The 13,530-nt window shown below is 42.9% G+C and overlaps 1 protein-coding gene across 1 annotated transcript in view; it reads right to left on the reverse strand.

The window, feature by feature from the left end:
• Positions 1–13,530, reverse strand: part of sez6b (seizure related 6 homolog b) — a 232,674-nt gene that overhangs the window by 128,146 nt on the left and 90,998 nt on the right. The window contains exon 3 of the mRNA XM_085380611.1: positions 8,503–8,636. Coding sequence (XP_085236737.1) covers positions 8,503–8,636 — 134 coding nt within the window. The remainder of the gene's footprint in view (positions 1–8,502; positions 8,637–13,530) is intronic.

The raw sequence follows: 13,530 nt of genomic DNA on the forward strand, positions 1-13,530 counted from the left end.
ACTCACCAGACCTTAGAGGGTTATTCTGCCTTTGTGGCTGGAAGGTCTGGTCCTGCGCTTACCTGTAAGGAATACTATATAACGAAAATCTTAACTCCAATTAACCCGTTAAGTAACACAAATTCTTACATGCTAACTCGTCACACCCCCTGCCTTTCCCAACTTCTGAACATGCATATTTGAAAATGACAACCTTTTAGCTTTTACACTTTTACCCTTACTGTGCAAACAATACTACGAAAGAGGGGTATTCTTGTGTAAAACTGTCCTTTCCATCTGATCCGTCACAAGTCCAATCTGGTTGGTCTCACAACCACTCTTCCGGATCTGGTTCTGGGTGTAGATGGAAGCTCTGGAGAAACTGGCTCTGGCATGTCCGTGGAGCACTGCTCCCCGGCTTCTGCAGATTCTGGCTCCCCATTATTGCTCTCAGTTTGGTCTGGAGAGTATTTCATGGGAACAAGATGCCGACGATTCCGCCTAATTGTCCCACGAGGTCCCTCCACGAGATATGATCGTGGTGTGGAGTGGCTGCCAATAACGGTGCCGCTGGCTCTCTGGTCTGTTATCTACACTTCTTGGCCTGGAGTAAGCCTATCAAGGCTGCGTGCACGACGACGAAGGTTATATGACTGTGCCTCTCTAGTCCTCCTCTCCTTTTCCCTCCGGGTGACAACCACACTATCAGGAAGTGCGGGGTCAAGCAGAGATGGCAGTATTGGCACCGTGGTGCGAAGCCGTCTCCCCATCAAGAGTTGGGCTGGACTATAACCATTCTGCAGTGGGTTGGCTCTGTAAGCAAGCAGAGCCAAGTGTGGATCAACAGCTTTCCGCAATAGATTCTTGACAGTCTTAACTGCTCGTTCGGCTTCGCCATTGCTTTGGGGATATTTCGGGCTGCTTGTGATGTGACGGAAGCCATACACTTTTGCAAATGTCTCAAAAGCTGCCCCCGAAAACTGTGGCCCATTATCTGTTACCAGCTGCTCGGGGATCCCATGACGTGCAAAAATCCCTTTGAGATGATGGATCACATCCTCTGACCTTGAAGGTGTGAGAGGGGCAATCTCAACAAATCTTGAGGCATAATCCACAACAAGAAGGTACTGTAGGTTTTCCCTCTCAGCATAAACAGATCAGCTCCTAGCTTTTGCCACGGCTGCCCCGGATAGTGTGATGGCATCAGCGGTTCTGTGTGGTTTTCTCTCACTTGGCAACATGTCCGACAGTTAAGGACAAGCTCATTTATCTGCTGGCGTAGCCCTGGCCACCAAACCGACTGTCGTGCTCGCTGTCTGCACTTAACCACTCCCTGGTGACCTTCATGTAGTCTGGTGAGCACATCATTTCTCATAGTTGCAGGTATAACCAACCTGTCCCCTTTGATTAGCAGACCATCATGTACAGTGAGGAACGCCCGTTCTGCCCAGTACAGTCTTAGCGCTGGTTCGCTGTTGAAATGTGTGGGCCATCCTTCCTCACACAGCTGCATCACGCGAGCACATACGCTGTCCCTCTTCAGCTCTTCTCTCAGCTGCTCCAAGAAATTGTTGCTAGCTGGCAGATTGTCCATCAACATGTCCACGTAAATATTTGTGCTCTCCAACAACCCCTTGTCTTGAAGTGTTTCTTTTGCTTTCACTGGAGATCGTGAGAGCGTGTCAGCTGTCCACAGGTGTTTGCCTGGTACATGCGAAATCGAGTAGGAATATCGCATGAGGCGCATCCTAAAGCGTTGAATTCTGGGAGGGAGCGCATCCAGAGTTTGTGCCCCCAGCAGACTTAGCAGCGGCTTATGGTCTGTCTCCATTTGAAAGTGTTTGCCAATAAGAAAGTTGCGGAACCGCTCACAAGCCCAGGTCAGACCTAAAGCCTCCTTTTCAACCTGAGCGTATCTCTGTTCTGTTGCAGTGAGGGAGCGTGACGCGTAGGCAATGGGTCTCCAATCCTCATCCCATCTTTGAAGCAACACACCCCCTAAGCCATACGATGATGCGTCCGCTGACACCTTGCAGTCACGGCTTGGGTCATACATGGCCAACACTGGCGGTGATGCGAGCGCATCTTTCAGGTTCTTAAATGCTCTAGCCTGGTCAATGTCCCATCTCCAGCAGTTTTTCTTAGACAGTAAGTCTCTTAGAGGTTTGTCCCTCTCTGCGAGCTGTGGGATAAACTTCCCAAGCTGGTTAACCATTCCCAGAAAGCTCCTTAACTCACTCACACTTTGTGGCTCATTCATCTCCCTCACAGCCTGGGTCTTGCTTGGGTCAGGGCTGATACCGCTGGCTGAGAGAACATGCCCTAAAAACGTCACCTGCTGTTTCGCGATGCCGCACTTGTCAATGTTTAGGGTGATGCCAGCTTTTTGTATCCTGCCCAGCACAGCGTGTAGGCGAGAGTCATGCTCCTCCTGCGTTCTGCCCCAGACCAGCATGTGGCAAACCACCCCTTCCATACCATCTGTGACCATCCTGTTCTGGAAATGCTCCGGTGCTGAAGCAATCCCGAAGGGCAGTCTCTTGAAGTAATAACGCCCAAACGGTGTGATGAAAGTGGTAAATGGTAAATGGCCTGTATTTGTATAGCGCTTTACTAGTCCCTAAGGACCCCCAAAGCGCTTTACATATTCAGTCATCCACCCATTCACACACACATTCACACACTGGTGATGGCAAGCTACATTGTAGCCACAGCCACCCTGGGGCGCACTGACAGAGGCGAGGCTGCCGGACACTGGCGCCACCGGGCCCTCTGACCACCACCAGTAGGCAACGGGTGAAGTGTCATGCCCAAGGACACAACGACCGAGACTGTCCAAGCCGGGGCTCGAACCGGCAACCTTCCGATTACAAGGCGAACTCCCAACTCTTAAGCCACGATCATGGTGTATTTGGCTTTCCGTCAGAGGTATCTGCCAAAACCCCATATTAGCGTCCAGCTTGCTGAATATGCTGGCACCAGCCAATCTGCCCAATTTTCCTCCACCGATGGCAGTATGTACTTCTCTCGACACACAGACTCATTGAGGTGTGTAAGGTCGACACATATGCGTACATCTTCTGTCTTCTTCGGTACCACCACCATGCCTGAGCACCAATCAGTTGGCTCCTCAATCCTGCTGATCACCCCTAGTTCTTCCATACGGGCCAGCTCCTGCTTAACTTTGTCCATCAGAGGCAACGGGATTCTCCGTGGCGTCTTCAAGGAAAAAGGTTGAGCTCCAGGTTTCAGTTTGATGTCGTACAGGTTACGTACTTCACCGAGACCACTGCACAGCTTTGGGTAGCACTTTTTAAGCGTCTCTATAGTTATGCTCTCCAGACGGGCCACAAGCTCCAGCTTGCTAATGGCAGGTCTCCCCAGCAAAGCAGTGTGCAGGTGTCTGATGACAAAGACATCCTCAAGTATTTCTTTGTCTCCCTTCCTCAGTACAAGCTCACTGACACCAACGATATCCAAACGACTCCTCCCGGGACCCAGCAGAGCCTTGGTTGGTTTGTGGAGACTGGGGGGTGGTTGTGTCTGTAGAGCTCCTTAAACACCTTAAGGGGTAGGACTGTCACATCGGCACCTGTATCAATTTTAAATGACACGTTTTTGTTGTTTATGCTTAAGTCGACAGTCCACGGCTCACCCTCACACTTAACACTGCCCAGGAACAAACCATGTTCATCCTCTTCAACCTCATGCACTGTTTTTGGTGCCCTGCATACATGCCTGTAATGTCCTTTTTTCCCACATGCATGGCATTTCATTTCATTCACTGGACAATCCTGCTTTGAATGGGATGGAGCGCCACCACATTTCTGACAGGTTGGCCCTTTTTTGCCGTCTTCTCGGAATCCACGTGTTTTAGCTTGACAACTATCAGTCTGGAGCAGTTTGGTTCTAACAGGCTTACGACTGATTTTATGCACTCTATCTACTGACTTAGCATCGCTAGCCTCAGCTCTAGAGTCACCTCGCAAGGAGGATTGTTGTCGCTTTACCTCTTCACTTTGCCTCGCCATGTTGATAGCCCTCTGCAAAGTCAAATCTGGGTCAAGCTGCATGCGTTCTGCCAGCCGTTTGTCCGTGAGACCGACAACGAGCCTATCACGTATCAGCTCATCATGTAGCACGCCATAGTTGCAATGTTCTGCTAGCGCATACAGTGTTGTCACAAAAGCATCCACTGTCTCATTTTCTCTCTGTCAGCATATATTGAATTTGGCGCGCTCATAGATCACATTTTTCTTCACAATGAAAAAAGCCTGGAAACCATCACGTACCCCCTCATACGTTGTCCTTTGCTCCGCTGTTAAACTCAGACCGCGAAGCACATCGTCCGCCTCGTCTCTCATGCAGTAAATCAACGTGTTGACTTGGTTTTCCTCCTAGCTGACGTTCAAATTACTGGCGAGACGGAATCTCTCGAACCTCCGTATCCTTTTGGACCACTCCTGCGGTTTTGAAAAGTCGAAGGATTCCGGTGGCTGGATGCTGAATGTCGCGCTCAGCCCCGCCGGTGCTCTCTGTGCAGTCTCATCCGCCATATTCTCCCCTCGTTTTTCCGCGAGCTCCGCCAGACACAGGTTCGTTCAGTCGAGGTTATATGGATCAGTACAGGACTTCTGACACCATGTCGTGTTATTCAATTATACGCGGGTCCACTGTACGGTTCATAACCACACTTTATTTTCTTGTTCTTGCTCTGCCCCCACATAACATAACATTCTATACAAAAACACACCGGTCTCGCCCTCTAGCTGCCATCAGCCTAACTACACTGACCGGCTACATTAACATCTGCTGTACAATGCAATTACACCACACCCCCTATCTACAATCCAACTTATATTGCAAGTGGAGCACTGGACAATGATGCCCTGAACTTTCACATAGACAAACTGCTACAGTCTTGGCTGTCTTGTACTTGCTTTATGCTTAACTTTAAAAAAGAATCTTTGCCAAGGAGGTTGTGTTTTTGGTTGCATTTGAATGTATGCATGCATGTCATTCTGGCTTTAAACACAAAAGCCCAAAAGGTTTCAGTATTATAGCTGAGCCCAAGCCTTTAACTTAGAAGTTATGATTCTTACAATTATGGTTTGTTTTTCATTGTATAGAACATACTGGATAAACATCTAATGTATCTTGTCATAGTCGACCTCTGACCTCTACTTCAAGGTCAGTAGATTTGATATTAAAGATTAACTTTTAAAAAACTTTGTCTTTAAAACTATACTTAAAATTCCTTTATTTGTATAGGCAATATTTAGGAAATGACACTGGTAAATGGTGATTGTAAAATCACATTACAGTTTTTATCTAAATCACATTTGATCTCTGATCTTACTTTTAAATGTCATGTCTGCCTTTCATTCACATTGACCCCCAAATTTGTTATATCTTTAAAGAAACTACTGTTATATCAAATAATGAGCTGCATAGTTAGTAAGTAATATACTACAGTATAATATAACATTGTATAAAATGCTGAAGTTATTTATGTCCAGTTATTTACAAATCAATACCTATTATCCATTGTCTACTTCAACGTTTGCGTAATCAAAGTAAACATCTGTCATGCTACCCTCTTGGAGTGCTTCATATAAAACTATTTAATAAATTAGTTGCTTTTCCTAAGACTTTGGTTCTGTTCATTGCTTTTCAAGGTAGGCCATGGTATTGTCACTTCTTAGAATCTTGTTACCGTATAGTAAGTTAACAATAGTCTGTACTGACTTCTGTACTGGCTCCTTTTCCTTTTCTCTTAAATACATTCCAAATTTTAGTGTTGAATAGTCCATGTTTTAATTATAGGCAAGTACAAAAAAAAAATCTTTGAATGATAAAAACTGAAAAACCGCACCCTTACTTTTGGTTTTGGGTCATTGATAACAACGTTAAATTTTGAAAAATTATTGGAGTCCAACTCTGAATATCTGCACACATGTAACTGATTTAGTCTTGTATTAGGCTTAAACTGGACTTCAAAATTTCCTTTTGCCTAAAGCATATAGTTAGGGCTGGATCAGGTGACTCTGAATCCTCCCTTAGTTATGCTGCAATAGGCGTAGGCTGCTCGGGATTCCCATGATGCATTGAGTATTTCTTCTTCAGTCACCTTCTTCACTCACTATGTGTTAATAGACCTCTCTGCATTGAATCATACTTGTTATTAATCTCTGTCTCTCTTCCACAGCATGTCTTTTACCCTGTCTTCCTTCTCTCACCCCAACCGGTCGCAGCAGATGGCTCCGCCCTCCCTGAGCCTGGTTCTGCCGGAAGTTTCTTCCTGTTAAAAGGGAGTTTTTCCTTCCCACTGTCGCCAAAGTGCTTACAATGGGTCATGTGAATGTTGGGTTTTTCTCTGTATGTATTATTGTAGGGTCTACCTTATAACATAAAGTGTCTTGAAGTGACTGTTGTCGTGATTTGGCGCTGTATAAATAAAATTGAAATTAATTGAATTATTTTTAGTTAAGTCACTGAGTAGCTTCTCAGTGACTTAACTAAAAAGCCAAAAGAAATTCCCTGATAAATTAAAACTATTCCTAGCATTATATTTCAAAATATCGCTTGAGCGTAAATGCCTACAATTCTGTTGTACTCTATACATGTCTGCACCTAACTGTGAGTGTGATCTACAAAAACATGCTGTTAAGCCATTTAAAAAGGTTGTCTTTGTAAGAGGGTACCATGTTGACAGTATAATCAATACTGTATCGGCAACCTGTGATGCAGGCTTAGTTTTTATTCATACAGACATTGTGCTGCCGTCCTGCATGCAATGATTCTGCATACATGTCAGTATTGTACATTTGTGTTTAAATTGTCCTTGTCTGACTGTTTAAACACTTATTGCACAATATTGGCTTTTTGTTAGATGAATAGCTTCAATTCACATATTGATTTTTCACCACAGTCTGCAAAGACATAAAACATACGCATCAGTTGTTCTGAGAGGAGAGTGATTTGCGGACCATGTTTAAAATATAGCTCCACTATGATTCTTTTTCCATCTTCCTTCCTTCTTTCTCTGAACCTTCTTCTTCTTCTTCTTCTTCTTCTTCTTCTTCTTCTTCTTCTTCTTCTTCCATATGTTTGAATTTTAATAGAATATATACCAGAAATATTTCATAAACCTGAACATTCTTAGAACATTCTCTTGTAGTCCTCCCACTTCTGAAATATCATCTCATCTTTCTTTCCAAGATAAAATTACTTTGGATAATGAAGTCAGTGAGGAGATTTATTTTCAATTCACTGTTTTTAATATAACATCAAGTCACAACACGAGTCAGTCTAAGTCAAGAACATACAATAGAGAAAACCCACTGATTGAGCATGCACACTGTGAAAGTTGACATGGTCCTCCATCTTTCAGTAAAAAATTACTGTTATGGCATTTGTCAGTCAATTCTCAATCTCCTTGTGAATCCACACTGCACATTTTTGCAGGTTTGTGACAGTTGCTATGGTTTCTGTGTTTGATTTGAAACACAGTTTATTTTTTAATGTGTGTCAATGTGCATATTTTTAAGAACATGTTGATAAAAACATTTACACTGTGAAATAGTTTTTACAGTACTATACTATAATTATAGAGCACATAAACAATTAATTGTCATGGTCCTGGGGCTGTGATCCAGTATTTATGTGTTTGGACTTTGACTCTAGTTTATTTAATATTCTAAGGTTAAGATTTTGTTTGAGGTTTTATTTATTTTTAGAGTTGTAATATTTGTATTCTCAGATCTTAGTTTTGTTATCTAGTCTTTAGGTTTCTATTATCATGCCTCCTCTGTGTTCTACGCTCCTTCTTGTGTAGTCAGTCTTGTGTCCGTGCTTCTTTCCCTTTCTGTCTGTGTGTCAGGGTGAGTAGTCTGTACTTCCTGTCTTATTCTCTGTTCCCTTCCACCAATATCAGTTCCCTAGTATTTCGTCTATTTGTATGTATGTGTCTTCTTGTGAAGTCTGTTTGTTTACCTTTTTGTCTATGTCAAGCTCATGTGTCGTAGTCACGCTGTGTTTATGTTTTATTTTGATAAAAAATAATGTCCATTGTTTTGATAGTCCCTCAGTCCATGTTCTGCCTTTTTTGGTTGTAGGTGGATTCTATTCTGCTGAAGGTGTCTTCTCTCTGCCCTTACCTTATATGTGTATTTAAATCTTCAGGTTTCATTTGCTCCTTGTCATGTCATCATATGTCCTAACCCAGGTTGTGTGCTCTTTCCTATTAATCTCCTAATAATAGTTTTGCTACTTTTAACGTCCCTGGTAGAGTTTAAGCCTGAGTTTTGTGTTTCCTAAGTCATTGAACTTCAGCAATAAAGCTGTTATTTAAGTTTAATCTCCAAGTCCTAGATTTGGGTTTACTTAAAACTGCAATAGCTAAGACCACTAAGTATGTCATTTTCCATTACGTACATACGTATGCTGGGCAAAAGTATTTAACATCAGGCTTATCCAGTAAGCTACCGAAATATCCCGGGTGGATGTTGAACTTTTTCTTACCTGGACCTCCACTCCATAGCCCGTATAGACAGTGACGATATAGTTGCAGTCAGTTGTAAAGTAAAAAGCAGAATTGGTGTGTGGTGGAGCCTCGATGTAGCCTTCTGGACCAGTCAGGTTCAGCTGGCAGGGAACTGCAGGAACAACCACAGCAGCATAACAATAACACTGATAGAAACAGTGTGGACGCTGGTGCACAAACTACTCCATTCAAAACAGATTCAAAACTCCATTCCAAACAAACGCTGCTCTCAATGCAAATGGTCCCCTCATTATGTTTTTGTTATAGTAATAACGACCAATAACCCTGTTATCTTATCTTCACTTACAGATTATAATAATAGGGTTTGAGTCTTTTAAGACACTTTATGTAATGTCAATACTTTCTGCAAACAGGAGATGCCAAAATGATACTATGCTTTAATTCTGGGTAACATTTTTGACCTTTCCAACTGTAGTTAAGGAAAATATTGATTATGTTCAATGTATCTTGAGACCACAGAATCAGCTATTGATAGTTCAATGATTCTATTGTTATAACAGTCAGTCTGACACAGATATCAACTTAGTTTAATGTTTGATCTGTATCTGGATGTATTATTTGTATAAGGCTTATCTGGCATTACCCACAATGCAGGTGAATGATAATTAAAAAGTGCTTGGACTGAGTGTATGTGAATTGGTTTGTAGTAAACAGTACTTCGAGTGCTTAGTTAGAGTATCCATCTATCTGTCTTCTGCCACTTATCCGAGTAAAGATGGCAGGGGACAGCAGTCTAAGCAGAGATGCCTGAACCCTCCTCATCACATCCAGCTCCACCAGCTCTTATGGGGGCACTCTAAGGTGTTCCCAAGCCAGTTAACAAACCTAATCGCTCCAGTGTGTCCAGTGTGCAAATCCCTGGGAGGATTTGCATGTCCTGGGAGAAACTAGAAGGTCATAATTGTCCCTGAGATACAATTGTTCCTGGGTGAGATGCCAGACTATGTGCAATTTTGATGATGGAGACCTGACTCCAATAAGGAACAAGGAATACTTCTCAAAATCACCTGGTGGACAGGTCTTAATCCATGAGGCACTGCCCAGCACCTGCAGGAAGAGCTATAGAGGTCCATTGTGTTGTGGACAGGGTCCCACATAGCAGACAGGTCTGGCCCAGATCTGGTGACAAGCCGGCACTGCTGGCTGACTTCTGGTATGGTAAATGGTATGTCATTCAGGTCAGGCCTGACGCAGATGGCACTGTTTATGTGATGGCACGCCACATCTGGCCCGATTGTGGTTTGGTTTATGTGGCCCAGGCTCATAGAAAACAGGTCTGACCTGGATCCGGTATCAAGCTGGCACTTCTGACTGACTGGTGTTATAGCAGGGTGTATGTCAACCAGTTGTATGTTCCTATTTTCCTATTTTAGTTAGAAGACCCAAATGCTATGTTGCAATACTACACTGCTATGGTAGCCAATGTTTCAAATGCAGGTTTGACAGGTTTGTGAGTGTACACTTTATCCAAAACCTATTGAGGGTTTACTCGCATTGAGCGGGAAATTATTAAAACTCTCCCACGTCCACCCTCTTGTCTCTGAACTTGCTTCTGGCCTTGGTCCGAGCCTTGAATGCAGCAGAGTTGTGAAGATGCCTTTCAAAGCGAGAGATTTTCATGGCCTTCATGGTGGCTGAATCAACCAGCATAGGTGGCAACCACCGGGTGGCTGTAGCTCAGGAGGTAGAGCAGGTCACCCACTAATCAGAAGGTTAGTGGTTCGATCTTTGGCTCTTCCAGTCTGCCTGTCAAGATTCTGAATATGTATAAATGCAGTCAGGAAGCACTCAGTTTAGAGGGAAGTGTGTGAATATGGCATGTTGTATGGAGCACTTGGAGTAATCCAGGAGAGTAGACAAGTGCTCTATAAGAAACAGCCCATTCACTGTCTGAACAGAGTTTCATACTGTTACTTTTGCACTATTATGTTCTGGCACATGTTGTTATTACGTGGCTTGATTAAGGTACACATTAGCCTGACATCTGGGGCCAGAGCTGAAACTGTTCTGGGCCAGCACAGGGCCAGCAGTGTGTCTGCAACTGGCCCGTGGCTGCACACAACTTACACATGGCCCACATATTGCAAAGAATAACGGCCCTTTGGTGGCCCAGATCTGGTTTTCCAGAGGTAACCCACACATGGGCCAGCACGGGACCACCAGTGTGTCTGCAACTGGCCTTGTGCTGGCCCATGTGTGGATTACCTCTGGAAAACCAGATCTGGGCCACCAAAGGGCTGTCATTCTTTGCGGTATTTGGGCCATGTGTAAATACATTGTGTGGGCTACGTGGGGTTGACCCTTGGGGGTTCAATCCCCAGCTGCTTAACCCTAGAACAGTATCGCTGGGTGATTTTCACCCGAGCAAATACATTTACATGATTTCTCTCTCCTGCAGCTGTGAGCGTGTCGAGGAGACTGTGCCTTCACCAGGGAAGTCTGGTAAATAATTACAGTGGGGGTAAATAATTATTTTAAGACCTGTTGATCAGTCAATCAATCAACCACTCCAACCAACACAGACGCTACTGATCTGAACTCGTTATGTGCATAAAGCAAATAACACTGATATTGTTAAAACAATTTCTATTTTTCTGATCACAGAAAAGGATTCCCAATTCCTAATTTGACTAATTTGCCATGATCAGTTTTAATTGAGCTTAACTGAGAAGATAGCAGTGCTTCTATATCCGGTTCCCATTTAGCTTGTTCATTCCATGATAGAGCTTTAACTGCAGTTATGGATTGCATGGCGAACTGTGTTCATATATGATCATTTCTTAATGTTCCTGAGTCCATGTAGTGATTTAAATGATAAATGGTAAATGACCTGTATTTGTATAGCGCTTTACTTAGTCCCTAAGGACCCCGAAGCGCTTTACGCTACATTCAGTCATCCACCCATTCACACACACATTCACACACTGGTGATGACAGCTGCCCTGGGCCGCACTGACAGAGGCTAGGCTGCCGGACACTGGCGCCACCGGGCCCTCTGACCACAACCAGTTATTGACCAGAATCATGCCTGTTTTTAATGCAACAGCGCCTGAGGGCATAAAGATCAGGGTGATCCAATACAGATTTTTGGCCTTGTCCCTTGTATCAGAATTTTCTCCAGATTTTGGTGATGAGGTTATGTACTGTAGATGATCCACAATTTGTATTTGTAGTTTTTTTGCAGATTGGTAAATCTCTGCCCAGTTTACTTCTAAAAAGCTCTACCTCTCTAAGATTTAAAAAAAAAATTTTTTTTTATATTGAATCATGCTTTTGTCCCGGATTAAGGAATGCTGGACCTGCTCTTTATCCTCTCAAAGATGTTCTAGCGTGCATGGAAGTTTGCCCAACCAATCTAAATGCATTTTTTGGACATAGAGAAGGCTACATGAATAGGGTGTCTGACCCTTTGTTACGTTGTTGTTATGTTAAGCTATTTAGCCCATGTACATCATCGCAAGAGTTTGGTCTGCATTGTTGGCAATAAGTTGGACTAATTTCTGGTGGGTGTTGGACTGTTTATGGACAGAATTTGTAGCTGTAGCAAAAGATGCACACATCCCCTTGTTCCCAGTTGATTTTAATCATCCAATGAGAAAGCAGCTGGGCAACCAGAGGAAGTTTTCATTATCACTATAAATAAATATATTAGATATTATATATATAAATAATATATATATTATTTATATGCAACAGTCAGTATATAATTAAGCATCTGTTAAAATCACATAGAAATGATGGTTTTGTGTTTAACAGTAACGACACTTAATGCTCTTTTTCTGATTTAGGATTATGCGTTTAAGGAGTTGGCGACACAGTTTTTATCTTCATCCTTTACTCCAGAACACACAAAACTGCCAAGGTTGAAGCTGGCTCATGGGCTGGCTGATGCACACACACACACACACACACACACACACACACACACACACACACACACACAAAACTCAGAACAGTAATTTCTACTACTCAAATTACATTTATCATTCATGTATTAATTACATTTATATTTTAAGTTATCTTTTATTAAAAACAAATTTGCCTTATTATTACGAAATAGAGAAACACTCTGTTTTAGTACTTCACAATTTAATAAAAGGTTTAAATAATCAATCCCCGCGACCCTGAAAAGGATAAGCGGAAGCGAATGGATGGATGGTTTAAATAATCATTAGTGTTGGTTAGAAAATGTCAAATTATGCAACTATGTGGATTATTTGGTACATAGAGAATGCTCTAAAGCTCTTTTCTTGTCTTCACTGTAATAACTCTGTCTCTGGCTGCCTTTCGAAGCAGCTGAGCTCTGTGATGGACAGCTAAGGACAGATCATTTCTTAGTGGCCTTCGGGAGCTTTCTGCTCCACCGCCTTCATCCATCTCTAAGCTAAAAAGTAAACTTTTGCTGAAGTGCTTCTTTATGAAGAAGAACATCCTCTCTGTGTCCCCTTGGTACTTCCCTTCAGGGAGTGTCCACTCCAGCATTATTGCTGAATTACAATTTTGTGCCTGAATGTCTGTCTCGGAGCAGGGTTTGTCTGTCAGTGCTTTGCTCTGTTATTATCTTGCACACAGATGAGCTGATTAATCAAGCTACTCCCACTTTGCTCTTCCTGACCTGAAAAGTCGAGAAGAAATTAATACCTTGATATTTATTTTCCCAGTCCACTCTCTTCATAACAGCGAGTCTCTGGGTTGTTCTGCTGTGGTCCCTGTTTGGACCTCTTGATTAAGGGTTAGTGATGCAATGATGCTGTTGTAATTTATTTCAGTCCTATGGCAGTCCAGTCATAAGAAATGCAAACAGAGTAGATATTAGCTGAGAGCTTGAAGTCATCATGGGTGTCAACAAAAGAGATAACAAAGTCAACTGATAAAGTAAGAGATATAAGAGACGGGGCTTCTATGGTGTTTGAATTGTTTAGACTATTACTTTTTAAGGTGTAACGGTAATTTTATGAAAAGGGTAAAAGGTGTGTTTGTATGTG

The sequence above is a fragment of the Rhamphochromis longiceps genome, linkage group LG14, assembly GCF_057381845.1.
Source record: "Rhamphochromis longiceps isolate RC_006_pf linkage group LG14, R_longiceps_female_GT1.1, whole genome shotgun sequence".
Lineage (NCBI taxonomy): Eukaryota > Metazoa > Chordata > Actinopteri > Cichliformes > Cichlidae > Rhamphochromis > Rhamphochromis longiceps.